This window comes from Oryza brachyantha, chromosome 1 (assembly GCF_000231095.2).
Source record: "Oryza brachyantha chromosome 1, ObraRS2, whole genome shotgun sequence".
In the NCBI taxonomy this organism is placed as follows: domain Eukaryota; kingdom Viridiplantae; phylum Streptophyta; class Magnoliopsida; order Poales; family Poaceae; genus Oryza; species Oryza brachyantha.
This window is the reverse complement of record NC_023163.2, coordinates 10,087,102-10,104,323: the sequence shown is the minus strand read 5'-3', so window position 1 is coordinate 10,104,323 and position 17,222 is coordinate 10,087,102. Positions and strand designations below refer to the sequence as shown.

The 17,222-nt window shown below is 43.5% G+C and overlaps 1 protein-coding gene across 1 annotated transcript; it reads right to left on the bottom strand.

Moving 5' to 3' along the window:
• Window positions 1-486: 486 nt before the first annotated feature.
• Window positions 487-16,745, bottom strand: LOC107304530. The gene is made up of 4 exons (XM_015839096.2): window positions 16,355-16,745; window positions 1,555-1,646; window positions 1,274-1,371; window positions 487-877 (listed from the first exon to the last, which is right to left on the bottom strand). Exons 1-4 carry the CDS (start codon window positions 16,479-16,481, stop codon window positions 712-714), a joined length of 483 nt encoding a protein of 160 aa, XP_015694582.1. The 5' UTR covers window positions 16,482-16,745; the 3' UTR covers window positions 487-711.
• Window positions 16,746-17,222: the final 477 nt, after the last annotated feature.

Here is a 17,222-nt window from a genome sequence, read left to right as displayed (position 1 = left end):
TATTGGTAAATACGAGCACACATGTCAAATCTTGGATTTAAAATCGGGTGGATTAGTTGATATGTTGGGCACCATGTAAAATTAGTGGTAAATACGAGCATAGATGTCAAATTGGTTGGTTTCACCATAAGTAACCTAACTAGTTGAGCTAAGCCAACTTCGCTCGTTACTACATATTCTGATATAAACATGGGCATACAGACAGTGCCATGGAATACAATTGTTTTGAAAATATAAACCCCCCCTATCTTATAATAATGGAAGCCATATAGTTCGCAAGCACTTGTAGAAATATTTTTTCCCCTGCTAGAATACACATTGCTACATGCATTTATAAACTAAAAAAACAGGGTATCAAGGGTAAACAACCCAAAACAAAAACAATACTCCCCCTACATTCCTTTACAAAAGCCCTATAGAAATAAGTGTTACATTGTTATATATGGAACGAATAGTAAATTATTACAAAATTTCAAAAACAGGGTTCGTTTCACAAAAAAATTGCAAAATTATCCTTTGGGCAATTGGAATGCCAAGTTATCTGCAAACCCCATTCCGAGCAAGGTGCTGTTTTTACATTTTTATAATGAAAACCCAAGCTATTTTTACAATTTTATAATAAAACGATATTATTTCAGAAACCATAAGCTCAAATATCGAGAGGGTAGGCCCTACTGATCGGACCATATTAAGTGCACAAATATTCAAGAGCTAATTAGATGGTTCATCTGGTACAACCCTAGCATTTCCTGAAGCAGAACGGTACTTGTTGAGAAAGCTATCAATTCTATTTACATCGACAAACTCGAAGCGCACGGTATGACCATATGTGTTCTTTCCCTCCATACAAAATTGTGGTTTGTAGTCAGCAGGAAAACTGCAAAAGGACAGCCATGTATAAAGATATCAACCTTCTCAACTTTACGAGTTAATTAGAGCATCTTTAAAATACTAACTATCATGCTAGTCATATAAGATTTTGGCCAGTGCAGTAGAAAAATACTCGAAGAAATATCAATTTGGCTGAGCTAGCCATCCCGCTAGCCAAACAGGCGCTAGCTAACCAAAGTAGCTAGTCATTGTCTACATTCATTCACTTCTTATTAAGGCCTAACAAAAGATATATATTAACCATTGATAATTCTTATACCTATGCAATTTTTTTACCTAGCTAGATATAGGACCGTTTAACTATATAGTCTCTTAAAGATACGCTTAGTAATCAACTCGAGTAGCAACCACAATAAGAACATGGTAAACTGAAGATACAAACCTTTGACGCAAATCAGAGATCTTTTTGTTTTTAAGATAAGCATGTGTCCAATGATCCAATCCTTTCCAATTCCCATAAAGCAACGCGTACACATATGTCTGCAGTAATGATGAACCAGATATAAATTCCCACGAAGTAATGATCAGTGGGCTCAAAAAAAATTTAGCACCTATATCTGCAATACATAGGGAAAAGGACAATATAATTGCAAAATATGTAGGTGCAATATATCTAAAAGGAATATATTTTGATTTAATAACTAAATTTTATTTATTTATTACCTTTTTATATTTACAAATTTGATCATGCATCTTCTTCCAATCGATGTCATACATCTTGTCAAGCTTCTCAAAATCCTTTAGCTCAACACAAGCTGCAGGGGATAAAATATCTGTGTAAGTGGACCATGAAGAACAAATTAATACTTGTATAAACGATTTGGCAGAATTGGATGACTTTTATCTGAAATTTTGACATTTTAATCCTCTATAAAAATTTATTTTACAAATAGAGTTCTAAAAGAACTAATTCTATTAATTGATTCTTGGTTCAGTGCTAACCTTGATGGTGTTGAGCTGTAATATCTCAGCACCTCCAGTTGAGCTCTCAATTAGTTTAAAAGGTGCGGAAACCAACCTTAACTCCATGTATGGCTAGTACGTGGATGGAGTCTTTTGAGAGCCAAAAGACTACACCACTGTAGCACTTCGTTTTGTTTAAGTAGTGTAGATTAGCTGTGGGATACCCGAATTAGAGGCATACTCGTGTACAGTACATATTTTAATAGGGAAGGAGGTTCCAAGATATAAAGATAGAATCTATACATTATTCGACTAGCTATATGGTACGGTTTAGTTTTCAGTGTTTGGGTTTCCATAACTAGTCGCGTACGGTTGGTTTAGATATGGTTGATGCTTAGTCTTATTTGGTATGTATCTCTTGTAATCCTATCCCCTAGTATATGAGAGGTAGGAGGGTCCCTCAAGGATCACGGTTTAACATATCATGCACTATATTCATTGCACACCTTTTCTAGGGTTTTAGACAATCAATTTACAATCAAGCAGGAGTAGGGTATTATCACATCCTTGAAAGCCTAAACTTGGGTAATCCTAGTCTCTTGTGCACCCTCTTGCTTTAGGCCTCATGTGCCACCCCAAAACATTATTGTCCATACAAAGCTTCAACATCGACTGTTGGGGCACCAGGTAGGGGAAGTACTAAGATTAATCTCAAGAAGTATGATGACCCCATCATCAGCATTGCTGGCACCTCTTTCATCTTCTATTGACGGTCATAGGTTCGTCGTCAACTTTGTTATCACCAAGTGGTGATCTCATCATTACACCAATCCCATTAGTTATTGCCACGATGGTGGCAACTGTCATCGCCATGCCAACAGTCTCCATTGTCACCATGCCGACTACATGTACTGTGGCCACCGAGATCATCGCACCGGATGGTGCTCTCATCACCACGCCAGTTTCCTCCATCTTCGCCAATGAAACCATCATCGACTAGTGATATCATCACTATGTTGACCGCATTTACTGTCGGCACCGAGTGGTGCTATCATCACCATGCCAGCCATATACATCACAACCACCAAGTGGTGACCTCGTCCACACAGATGACGCATTTGCCCCTGCTAAATGTCTAGCTTACCGCCATAGTAGGAAGCCATCATCACCGCTAATTGATGACCTCATCACCACATTGGCTACATTTGTTCTCGCTGCTAGGTGCCATTGCCTCCATGGTCGACTGCCTCTATCGGCACAACTAAGTGGTGACATTGTCCTCACATATGTTGCATCTGCAGCTAACTGGTGGGCTCATGCCCACACTAGTTGCATTTATCCCCACTATTGAATTCATTGCCTTCACGTGAAGCCACCGCCATCAAGTCTCGCCATCTACATGAGAGGCCATCTTCATATGCGCCTCAGCCACCGCCGAGTAGTTACCTCATCTTCATTTCGGTTGTATTTGCAGTTATCAAGTAGGCATCCACCACCGCCATCTACCTTGTCACGCTCGGAGTTTCATCCCAAGCCTAAAATCGTAAAAAGAAATTCGTAAACAACAATTGGCTTAATTAACTCAGGAAAAATCCCTCTAAAAGGAATTAATTCAATTAAATCGAGGCTCGCAAATCGATTAACTGGATTTAAATTCAAATTGCAGAACAATAAAATTTGATCAAACAAATTAATTTAAAACTCGGCAAAAGTGGGGTTTTTCTTTTTCCCTCCTTTTTCCTTTCTTTTTCCCTTCCTTCTCAAATTGGGCCGAAGTCCAATTTTCCTCCTCTCCCTTTTTCTTTTTCTTTTTCCTCCTTCCCGGGCCGGCCCAGCCGAGCCGGCCCACCTCTCCCCGCCCGGCCGGCCCAGCCGAGCCGGCCTTCCGCTCTGTCCCCGCACGCGCGCGCGCTCCTCCCGCCTGGGCCGCCTCGGCCCAGCTCGCCCGCTCGTCCGCCCGCGCCGCGGCGAAGTCCGTCTCGCCTCCCTCCTCCCTCGCGCCACTGACAGGTGGGGCCCACCTGTCAGCGACCGAAACCCCGCCTCCGCCCCAGCCCGCGCCCGCGCCGCGCCGCGCCAGCCGAGTCCGCCGCTCCGCCCGCCGCTCCGCCACCGCAACCGCCGCCGCCGAGTTCGCCGCGTCGCCGACTCGGTCTCCAACCTCCGTCCCGCCCTAGCCGGCGCCGCCACACTATAAATCCCCTCCCTGCCGCCGCGTCGCCGCTGTTTTCCCCTCCGCCACCAAGCCGCCGCTGTGTCCCGCCGTTCGCCGCCGACGTGCGATTGCGCCCTCTGCCGCCCATCATCGCCGTCCAGCCGCGTCGTCACCTCCGCCTCGCCGTCGCCGACTTGCTACCGCCCGGGTCGTCGCCGGCGGGCATCTCCAGCGCCCGTGCATCCTCTCGCCACTCGGTCGCCGCCGCTCCCGACCTCGCCACCGCCACCCCGATCCCATCGCCCGGTCGTCGCCGTCGCGCCGTCGGACGTCGCCACCTGTCCCACCTCCTCGCCGACTTGCTGCCATCCTTCGTCGCCATCGGTGAGCCCTCCCCCTTCCTCTCTTTCTTCCACCGTCGCTGGGTCCCCTCGCCACCGCGCCGTTGCCACGCGCCGTGCGCTACCGCCGCGTCGCTGCCGCATCTCCGCCCGGCGACGCCGTCACCCCGCGGTCGCCAATCCATCGCTGCCGGCGCCCGCTGCCGCCTCCACCTCCCGGCGCCATCGCCATCGCCCCGGACCGTGCGATGCTGCCCGTCGCCTTGCATCGCTCGTCGCCCCTCCACCTGCCGTCTTCGTCGCCTCGTCGTCGCCGTGGTGGCTCCGCCGCCGCTGGAGCGCCACCGAGCCCGGCGCGTTGTCGCCGCCTCTTCCCCGTGCCGGCGCCGTCCTCCGTTGCCCTCCTCTTGGTGCGGCCGCCTCCTCCGTCGTCACCACCGGTCGCGCTGTCGCCGTCGCGCTAGTCGTATCGTGGCCGTGGCCGAGCCGCACCGTCGCCTGACAGGTGCGGAGCTCCTCCTCGCCGTCGCCTGCTGCGGTCATCGTCGCCCTCGCGAGGCTGCCGTCAAGCCGCCGCCATTCGCGCCCGGCCGTCGTCGTCGCGCCAGCCCGCTGCCGCCGCCTTGCTCGGCTGCGCCGTGTGCGCCGCCATCTCGGTTGTCCGCTGCGCGCCGTCGCTAGTTGCCGGTCGTCGCCGTGCCGTGCGCCGCCGCCGTGCGACGCCGCTCCCGCCGCCGCCCGCTCACGCCGTCGGCCGACGCTGGTCGATCTCATCGCATCGGCTGTCGCCGCCGCGCCACCCCGGTGAGCCCGCTCTCCTCCCTTCCTCTGTTTCTTCGTGCGACCGCGAGTGCGCCCCGCCGCTCACCGTCGGCCGACGTCCTCCGTCGCCCCTCCGCCCGTCGTTACCCTCGCCTCGCCGTCGCCGACGCGACCTTGCCGACGCCGGAGCGCCGTCGCCCTCCCGTCACGCCGTCGTCGTCGTCCTCCCCGAGCCGCTGTTGTTCTCCCTTCGGCGCCGCCGCTCTCCGTGCCGCCCCTCGCCGGTCCGCGTCACCCGCCGGTCGCCGCTCTCCGCGTCGTCCCCAGACGCCGCCCTCCGCCGCTGCTCGCGCCGCCGACGTTCTCGCTTCCCGGCTGCCGTCGCCAATTGCCTCCGCCTCGCCGTCGCCGTCCATCGCCGCTCGCCGGCCGTCGCCGTCGCGCCGCCGTCGCCGTGCACCGCCGCCGCCGCGTCACCCGCCGCTCCCGCCGGTCGCCGCCGTCCGCCCGAGCCGCGCTCTGCTCTGTTCCTCTCTCGCTGACGAGTGGGTCCCACTCGTCAGTCGCCACCCCGCCAGCCCCTTCCTCTCTCCTCCCCGGGCCCGCGTGTCAGTCTCTCCCTCTCCCCTTCTCTCACCGACAGGTGGTCCCCTCGCCGTCAGTTTCCTCTCTCCTCGCTGACGTCAGCAGCCCCATCAATTGCGCAATAATTGATTTAGGACTTTTCTGTTTAGCTAAAAAACCAGAAAACTTCTAAAATTCATAAGTAATTCATCTAGTCTCCGTTTAGGTCCAGTCAAGTTTCATTAAATCCAGAAAAATGCCAAGAATCCATTAAAAATAGTTTCTTTCTCTGTTTTAGTAGTTTTTTAGCCTGTTTTTCTTGTTTTGCCTTGTTTGTCGTAGGTTTTGACCCCGTCGCAGCGCCGTTCGTTCTCGAAGTCGTCGCCGAAGTTCCTCGTGGGTCTAAGCAAGGCAAGTGGCACCCTTCTTTGATCATATTGAACCTATGTTTATAAAATCCCCCGCTTTTACATTCAAACATGCATTGTTTTATGCAAATCTATTTATTGTATTTATCTATTGGGCATTTACCAATATATCCGTTGATTCTCATTTATTATTGTCATCCCAGGGTTAATTTGACTAGAATTAGGGTTAGTCAATGCTTAGCCATGCTTAGTTCAACTAGCTCACCAATTATTATTTAATTATTGTTGCACTTTGGTACACCTTCAATGGTTGCTATCATTATTCATTTCCCGAGGTGGATTAATACAACTAAAATATTGCTTATGGTGGGCTGTGGGTGCATGGTTTTGAGAGTCGTGCCCATGGCAATTAAGGACCGGTTCTCAGGAAACCCTGAAAGTCTTACACGTACTAACCACAAGCCAGAATGGGCAACGGTGAGACTCATAATCTAGCTTGTCCCTATTCGACGTACCCAGGCAAGGGTAGGCGTGATGGAGTATGGACGGGCAATCGTGGTGTAACGAAAGCTTCTCCTGCTTTCGGATCTACCAAGGCACAAGAGGGGACTGCCCGACTTGGTGTAAAGGAGGGGGTGAAACCTGAAGTGTGGTGCGATTGTCTAGGGAGGGTTAGGTGAAAGGTCTTATCATGGTTTCCATACTGAGGTATCGTGGTGATACGTTGGGGCATGGTAACATGCTTGGCAGCCATGTCTTGTGGGTAAAGTTGTACACCTCTGCAGAGTAAAACTATTCGAATAGCCGTGCCCGCGGTTATTGGGCAAACCGACAGACTCACTGGGATTAGTTGAACCTCTTTAATAATTTTATTAATCTTGGAACTGGTTTGACCCTGCGTAATATGGTGTAACGTTGGCAGTGGTTTGGGTCTGTCGCAACGTGGTTTAACGTTGGACAGAGGGTTGACCCTGTCGCTACGTGGTGTAACGTTCGACAGCGGTCTGGGCCTGTTGCAACGTGGTGTAACGTTGGACAGTGGATGATTATTTTAATTGTTTACTTTACTTTTATTTCAGTCTATTTTATCTCCTGTTTTGCTAAATTACTGCAGCTTTTGTGCAATTTAACCTTAGCCTATCCTTGATACCCTGTTGCATTCACTATTCTTCCTCTCTTGGGTGTTACTTGTTGAGTACGGTGGTTTGTACTCAGCCTTGCTTATTTTTTTCCCCCACCAGAGCAAGTGCCAGAGCCTGTGTCAGAAGAAGGTTGTTCCGAAGGTTGAAGTAAGATTCAGTCCGCCGTCGAGAGTGCCTGTGGTGTGGAGCCGTCTTCGCCAGCTGAAGCTGAAGATTAGATGGTTTAGTTTGTTTTCTTTTTCCACTGCATTTCGATAGATAATTGTTTTTATTTGTTTTTAAGTCGTGGAACTGTGTATTGATTTGTCATAGTGTGTACTCGGGCTGATGCCTGGACCGAGATTTAATACATGCTATTGTTCAGAAATTTGGTGTAAATTTCTGGGCGTGACATACCTTCACCGCATTCATTGCCTCCATCGAGTGGCAACATCATCACCTGGCCTTCGCTTTGGTGATTCCATCCCAATCATGTCCTTCACCATTACTAATTGGGCATAATGTCCCCACATCAACCACCGTTAGTCACCACATCGGCCGTATTCAGTGGTGTCATGTGGGCATCCGCCACTGTTGTCGGACATTCATTGCCCTAAGGTCAGTTGCTTTCACCACTACCATCGGACATCCATCGCCCCATGGCTGCCCACCTTCGCCGTTGCTAAGTGGTGACCTCCTCACCCAATCGATCGCTGCCACTGCCATCGAGTGGTGATCTCGGTCCCCACACTAGTTGTATTCGCCTTCGCCATGTCTGTTGAATCTATCGCCACCATTGACCTTCACCACATCCATATCCACCGTTGAGTGATGACCTCATTAGCACACCAGCTGCTTTCACTGCCAACAAGGGCTAAATTTGTCTCAATCACGCCGGTCAACATTTAAGAGTGGGCATTATGTCCTCCTGTCAGACACCTTCATCCACGTCGAGTGGTGACCTCGTCGCCGCATCGACCGCATCCATCACCAGACTTCTACCGCCGTACAAAGAATAGTGTTCGTCATTGTCAAGTGGGCGTCCACCGCTGCCGACGTACATTTAGCGTCCCATGGTCGGCTGCCTTCACTGTTGTCGTATGACATCCTCCGCTCCCTGGTCAGCCACCTTCGTCGCTCCATGGGCAGTTGCCTTTGCACCGTTGAGTGACAACCATGTGTTAACGCTAAAGTTTGATAAAATTCATTAGTGGATTCGGTTAAGGAAAGAGCGCAATAAGCCAATGGAAAGCCTATCCAAAAGTAATAGTGTAGACCATGACATGACAGTTGAATTTTATCTACTAATTAGGCCAAGTTTAGTATTTTTTTTCTTTATCTTTCGGAAGTTTTATGTCCGATTAAGACTAGGTTTCCTTTTGTATTTAGGAAACATGTGTAGTGTCCGATATGGACTAGGTTTAGATTCTGATAAGAACTTGTAAGTTTCCTTTCATCTTTAGGAAACATCTGTCATGTCCAATATTGACTAGTGTTCCCATAGCTATAACTATGTACACCTAGGGTCCTTGTAAGATATCTCTTAGATCAATACAACTACTCTCGGCGCATCGCCATCCTCTCTACCGAGGTTTTATCTCTAGCGGAACTTGGCACCAGATGGGGGCTGCATAACTTTGTTCTCCAATGGAGGGGTAATTTCTACATTGAGCTAGGCTCAGCAATCGTATAAGGTCGATTAGGATTTTCCCAGTTCAATCCAATATTTTGATCAAGTTTTACAGTTGTTAGTTATCTTAACAATTTTAGGTTAAGGTACTTTTGCAACTTTGACTATTTTAATGGAGTTCCAATCGATAAGTTATCGGTCATCAGCTCATCAGCTTGATAGCAATCTTGATCTATTTAGTTCTTGTTTGATATTGCTAGGCGTAATCTTAAACTACCTTGGTTCGGTCCAGTCTTCTAAGAATATTTCTGGTAAGCTAGGCTAGATGTTTTATAGATCGTGGTCGATCATCAGTTGGTTATATACAATGATCCTTACCCATCTACATACCTATTTATAGCAATAGAATAGTCGATTGCCTTACTACATTACATCTATACCAATCAGCTTTATTTAAGTTAATAGTTATTTAAGTTCTGCATTGGCTTATAAGGATTAAATACAGGTTGGTTTCGACCTATTGGCGAAATGTTGCCACATCGACATCTTATCCACTGGTTTCTAAAATATCCATTGGCTCGATAGCCGATGGCTTCTTGTATTCTCCATCTTGTTAGTTGTAGTATCAAACTGACTGACATGCTTGCACCTCATCAAGATTTAGGTCCTGTATTGGAGCGACACGGGGACTCCCTAGCCTTCACGTGTATTCAGCATGCCAGGTCGATAGATTTGGCATCAATACCATGTCTCCACACCGGCACCAAGTGGCGACCTCGCCACCACTTTGGTCATATTTGTCATCGCCTTCATCTTCAACAACATTTATTGTCTCTGAGTGGTGATATAATTCTCACATCGGCCGCAACTATCATTATCGTCAAGTGGTAACCTTTTCCCACTAAAGGACGCATATGCTCCCAAGTGGTGACCTCATCCCCATGTCAGCCGCATCCATCGCCACCACCAAGTGGTAGACTTGTCCCTACACAGGTTGTATTTATTATTGTCATCGGACTTCATCACTTCCACATGTGCTACCACCGCTGAGTGTGAACATTGTCGCCATGCCGGTTGCTTTCACTGTAATCCGCATTCATCACCGTCATGTCAGCCGCATCCTCACATTGGTCATCCACATCACCATTGAGTTGTGACCTTGTCCTCACATCACCAGCCATTGTCACCGCCGAGTGGTGACTGGGGAAATATGAAATATGGAACAAATAAATTTTCTTTTATTCTTAAGCAAGTAATATTTTGTATTCCTTTGCCACACTTTTTCAATTGGTTCTCCATTGAGCAGTGTGTCGGGGGTTGCACATGTTATACGATGTGTGTTTTTTACTTTGATAACTACTAAACTATCTAAGTGGAATAAATTATGACTGTGAAGTTGAGCTCTACTTTGCGTGTATAAACATAGATATTAGCCACTTAGAGAAATACTGGTTATACATGTGAGTGGTTGAATTGTGGATATTTGCTTGTCTTGATTTCATGCGAATGAATCCGAGTAGAAATGGCGTTCAATCATGAATCTCTATATACTAGCTCAACCTAAGTGCTATGCTATGTTTAGCGTTGGCCTCTAGCACTTGGGGGCTTGCCACGATGAATGTACAATGTAAGGTGCTAAGTACTACAGGGATAAAATCAAAAGCATAGAAACAAGTTTGTTTTTCATCTTAATCTACCCTATAATGCACGAAGTACTTTTACTCATCCTACATACTTCATTCATCATTTCCAATCAGACAACTAAAGTCATCTTCGTAAGATCGGACGGCTAACACAGACTTCACCTCTCTTTACATAGACTTTCGATAAATCAGTAACTTTGTAAATTACGAATTATCTTACCAATTATTGAGTTTCCATATGTTAGGAAATACCTTTCCAATTAGAAGCACTTTCTATATATTAGATTTTATACAAAGATAAATGCATAATTTTTTTAATCATAAATATCTACAAATATGGGATGTATATATTTAGAATCATAGTTCAATCACAATTTTAAATCACACTGTTAGAACACCAAAAATGATACAATATCCATGATCAACGTCATACCGCAGTTGCGCTAAATATAGGATCGATCAAGGCTCTAGACAACCACTATTATTAGACACCCAAATATTCAAATCACTAGCAATACTATCATCTATAGATCTCTGGTAAAATAGGAATGAGTATATGATGTTTTAGAAATATTTTGCTAGTACCATTTTTTTACGTGAAATAAGTAAATTCATTGGTCTGTCAAATAACGCATTACTGTAGAATATTTTATAATTTATGGAAAGATATGTGTACCTACTAACAATAATGAAATGGAAACACAAAAAATAAAAAATATCATTAGTAATTTAACTTTATTAGAAATTGTCATATATTTTTTTAACCTACAAAGAACTCCTGCGATAAATATTTTCTATGAATTATATGATCACTTAATATTTGATTTAAATATTATTTCATGTAATATGAGAAGACATGAAGAAATTTGTTTTTAAACTCATGATAAGTTTAGACTTGAGAGTTGCACTGTTGTTGTTTTGTACTTTTAATATATACGTCAACCAAACTTCATTTATTACATGAAGATGGAAAGTTGTCTGGGATGCAAATCATGTTTGTATTGCATGGTTTTCATTAAATTTAGTTTTATAGATTTTAAATTTTATGATAATATTAGATAATGTGAATAAATTATTTAATTAAAATTATTATTGTAATATGTGAACTTGAGATTGTAATGATTATTAAATTAGTGTATCAATTTTTGCTACAATCTTTCAAAAATTAGAATATAAACATGGTCTTATAAATTCTAAAATTACAATTCAAAATAGAAAACTCTTAATTTATTTCAATATGGTCCAAACTACAATTAATTATGCAAAGATATTATAGTCACTGTTAACTGGTGGTTTGCTACTATTTTGTTGGAGTTTGTTTAAATAGCAAAATGCATGTGCGTTCAATAGATTAAGTTAATTTTAATTGTGCAAATTAAAATAAAATTTAAAAATAAATTACATATCAAGTCAAGAATAGTAAGTTACGGTGAACATACAATTGATTATTGGGAAGCGTGTGTTTTATCGGAAAGCTTATAATTCAGAATAATAAATTATGCTCAATATTATAAATAGATTAAATAAGATGGCTGGTCTTTCAACAACAAAAAAAGATAGAGGATTCTCTATTTTTTTATTTTATGCAAATATTCAATTTTAAATTGTGTGCAGTGACTAACAATAAAATCTTTTAATTTTCAACTTTTTACCTTGTCATTATTTTCTTTTTTTTCTCTTCGCTTTTTTCCTTTTCTTTCTTTTCCCCATGTCATCCCTTCTTCTCCACAAATGCCAGGCTTATATATTGTCTAATTTTAGAATAGTGGATTGAAATCCAATTTGGTTATGAATTTCATATCTTATTCAAGTGAAACATCTGCTTGGTTCCTTTTTATAAAAAAAAAGTATAAGAAGAATCCTAGGGCTATTGTGATTCTAAATTTTTGTTAATTGTATTTCTATTTGGATTTTTTAGAAAAAAATAAAGATAAATTACGTTCCTATTTTGATGGTTTTCTTTTGTTGTGCCTCAGGTCAGTGGATCAGCCGAATCCACATGTGCAGTAGGTAGGCATGGATACAACAAAGAAAGACGGGTGATCATAGTATGCGTGTGTCAATGGTTTATGAGCACATCAGCACATAATGGACATTAGTTTTGTGAGTGCATGTAAGACCCAGTTTAAAAGCTCATGCTCATGCATGAATTCGATTGTTCATGTGAATATTTTGAGAATGTAATTTGAGGTTTTGTCAATATGCCTCACTAAATAAAAAATCATTTCCCTTATATTGTATTCTACAGAAAAGAAAAGTGTAATTTCTAGTATTTGATATCAAAGCCTTCTCAACATTTTTTTCTTAGATCAAGTTCTCTTTTCAAATAAAATGAGCTTACAATTTCATCCTTCTACTTGTATTATATATATGAGAAAATTTTCATTAGTAAACATACTACATGAACAAAATATTTCTATTTAACAAACATTCTACATAAACAAAATATTTCTATTCATGAACTTTTCACATAAATATTCATAAACTTTACACATAGTTAAAATATTTCTAGTCACACAACTTATGTATAGGTATTCACAAATTTTAAACATAAATAAAATATTTCTCTTCATAAACTTTATACATAAATAAAATATTTATATGTAGAATATTTTTGCTCATTTGGTGTTAAAATTTGCAATGTGTTGCACCAGGTCAAGTTAAATTGAATTGTCCGAATAAAAATAAATTTTAAAAATAAAATTATGAGTCGAGTCGGTAATAGTAATTATGGTCAACATACAATTAATTTGAGACATGTACACTAAACATTATGTCATTTTCAACCAAGTTCGCTAATTTTTACTCTCTTTAATTTTTTTATTTGATGCAACCAAATGAAAATAAATTAAAATATCGTGCATAGAGAAAAACACTAAAAGATTGATATTGTGTAGAAAAAGCGCACAAAAATGTGAATGTGTATAAAAAAAGTTTCAACATAAATTATTTTGTGTAGAGAAAAACACAAAAAAATAAATTTGAGATTTTGTAGGAAAAAACACGAAATGAGAAAGTATAAAAATAAAAAAAATTACATGAGAATGAATTTGTAAAAAAGTAAAAAATTATAGCATACAACACTATAAATTTGATACTAAATCTGAATTTTAATAATTACTTAGTTGGGCTCTGCTGCTAATCACATTTTGCATGCAGTGCATCTCTACGACGCCGTGTGTTCTAAGGCCAAAAAGAGAGATAAAAGACACTCTGCATTCGAGGTAAAAAGACTGCCTTTCAGGCACGCGGAAGGGATCAAATACGACGACACTCCTAGCTCAAAGGGCCGAGCCTTTTCCATTGGCCTACAACCTGATTTTGTAACTATTTTGAGCACGAGTCGTATCCAACTATCCGCCCATGGTGCCAGTACGACAGACGCCGTTGTTCACTACTAGTAGATAATAAGTTAATAAATGTTTGATACACAAACATATCTGAATGTTTGGTTTATATATAATTATATTAAAAGATTATATAATATATTATTTATATTATTAAATTGGGTCAAGTACTCAAGCATTATCCCGGATATATTGCCAGTGGTTACATAAGTACTCAAGTAGCATAAATTATAATCTATTAATCTCAACTATTTGTTGGGTGAGTGTTTAAATGTAAGAAATCAACTACTTAGGAAAATTAAAGTCAATAAGATGGTAAATACATTTTTTGTATAAATTACAACATTCTCAGATTTTCTTAAGTCTTTGTCTAGTTTCTGTCATAAGTTACTGAGAGAGAACTATACCAAATCGTGAAGCCCTATTTACCACCTGAGTGCTATGCTACGTTTAGCACTAATCTCTGGTACTCATAGGTTGTTGGGATGGGTGTATAACATGAGGTGCTAAGTACTAATCAAGGCTAAATATGGAGCAATAGCAAAACATACAAAATTGCTTAACTAGGTTAATAAGTTATATTACTTGGGTTTTTCTTAAGTAAATATATTTTACATCAGATGTTATTTGTCCCATGTGTTTGTACTACAAGGTCCAAATCAGAACGTACGTAACAGGGATTCATGGGCGTGAGCTTAGCACAAAGTTTGAAAGTGTTGGTATACTCCACGAAAACTTTATGGGTTTAACAATATGCCTACTAGTCCAGTCCACTTGACTAAGTCTAAATTCATCCCTTTTGTGCTAAGCGAGCCTTGCTTTTGCACGGTGATGGCACAATTTATACCATGTCTATCTACAAGAACGTTGCGATTTTTATGAATTGTCTTAACGGTGACATGGAAATCGTAATTTCTCCAGTTAAGGTACCAATAGTTATACCCTTAAAGAGGGTCATCATTTTCTTTTCTTTTGAGAATACATAGAGCAAATGCATGCTCTCATACATAGTTATGGCTGCAAAGTTCACGCAATAATGTGTACATGCAATTTATGTAGCTACTATAAAGAATGACATTCTATTCGTCATGCTTCCTTTCTACTTATGTAGTCATAGTGCATTTCATTTTGTTGGAGATCTGTTAAGTTCCATTTGGGGTTCTAGGTTTGCCTAGTTCTGGTAAAATATACTATAATTTGATAAAGATTTCGTTCGGATGTCCCCATCGCATCATACAACTTTCATATATCTAAGCTTCGCAAGTGTGGAACCTGATGGATGAATGTGTTGTTGGATCCGAATGTTGTTCGATGAATGCGTATGCAAGTGTGGATGACCAGTATTTTATGAATCGTATTGTTTTCTTTTGCATAATGAAATTTGTAGATGTAGATCTATTAGGGACATCCACGCAAAAATGGATTTCGCTCGTGGGCCTCATATGAAACCACATGAAAAGTTGATAAGTTGTACAATTATTTACTTAGCAATAAACTGTTGAGCTAGCTTTAAAAAACTATTTTACCCATCTATAAAAAGGTTTTTGTAGTAGTGAGCCATGCTACTCCCACACCCACTACACACCTTTGCCCACCGCCCAACAACAGTCTTCCATCACCCTAACCATCCGATGTTACCCTCATAGTACTCTGCCACCACCTCCAACCCTAAACCCTTAATCCGATGGAAGCCAACCAAAATTTGGGTTGTTGGTAGTGGCAGGGTGCCAAGGCTCTCTTAGGACGTCACCGTCATCCTTGTCATTGAGTCACCATCTCCCTACCTCCTTAAATTCACATGTTGGGCAATCCCTATAATGTATTTTTAGTAGGTCTAAGTATTAATCACTTGATTACTTCCTAAATTTTGTTAGTTTTTAAGGGTCTCCATAACTTTAAGACTCGTGCACTTTTATAAACTTATCCTATCAACATCCCTTTCCCCACCATTCATTCGTTCCCTAAATGATTCGCCACTAGGAGTTGAACGTCCCATGTGTCCAGGGCAAACACTTCCCACGTCACAAGGCTTGCTACTCCAACACCGGTAAGCAAGATCCTCTAACACCAACAAGCTCTACAAGATTCGTCCACCCTAAGGTTCCCACGTTCCATTTCTCCCTAACACGGTCTCTCCTCTCTTAATTTATTCTCACCAACGAAATATGTCAATACCACCGATCCATCCGCATCTCTAGAGACATCGTTGTAACCCCACGGCTCTAGAACTGTCGTTGTTGCCCACCCATGTACTCTGCCTCTTCACCTATCACTCTAATCCCAGAGAGACCCTTCTCCCAACCCCTAACCTTTCATTGCCATTGCCACTAATCTGCTATTACCATGTCATCGCCAAAGAAGCTTCCATTGCCATTGCCATAACATCAATCTTAGCTTGGATGTTTCGTTGAGCAAATTCAACTTAAAAATCTTCAATATATCGGGGCGACCAACATGTACATTTATTGAATACGGATTAGTCGACCGGTGCCCATCCCTAGTGTTGAATTATTGTATGTAGTTTATGTTAAAAGGAAAAAAATCACAAGTTTGAATCAAGACAAAGCGGGGTGATTAAGATTAATTGGTTTAGCAAGATTTAAAACAAGATAAAGACGAGAAAACTAACCGCAGCCGTTCTTCAGATGTTTCTCCACAAGTTCTCCCTCGGAACCTTCGGCGGGAGGATGCTTCTTCACCTCGCATAGGACAAACACCCTCTTGTTCGCCCCTGTAATGGTGCTCCAAATCAGCATCCACCATGCTAACAGCGACTTGCTTGTATCCTTGGGGGGACGGGACCCGGGTCCGGCTGGGCAAGGAGGAAGACGGCGCCGGGAGGTGGGCGGGAATGGCAGCGCCGGCTGCTTCGGCGCCAGCCATGGGACGAGCCGTGGGGGGGCGAAGCAAAAATGGCAGGGTTTGGGTCGGAGAAATTGAAGAGAAGGGTTTGCGCAGAGGAGGAGGAGGAGGAGGAAGGGGAAGTGGGCTTCGGCACCATCCTCCGGCGGGAGTAGCGGTAGTGAGACCTGCGCCGTGCCGAGCAGGCCTAGCACTGCCTCCATGGCCCAGGCCATCGGAAGCAGCGCGGCGGACCGTGCACCTGGTGGAGCCGTGGCGCCGCTGCTCCACTGGACGCCGGCCGGCCGCTGCCATGGACGATCCTCCTCCAGTGTTCCGGCATCTCGCCGCCACGAGCCGCAGCAGGATAGGAGGAACTCCTGCGCCGGCACGACGTGGCGAGGAGCGAGAGTGCCGCCGCCATGGAGGCTCAGCGCCGAACGAGACGACGACGCGCAGACCACAGAGGGGACGACGAGGCGATGGGGTGGGGACGAGGCCCGAGGACGGGATCTCCATCCGCACGGCCGTGCCGTCGCCGTTGCCGTTGCCATTGCCGTCGTGAAGGCCTGGGGTAATAGGAGGGAGGACTCCATGCCTGCGATCTGCGATTGGGCACGCAAGCAAGCTGCTCGGCCCTCCCCGCCGGACCGAAG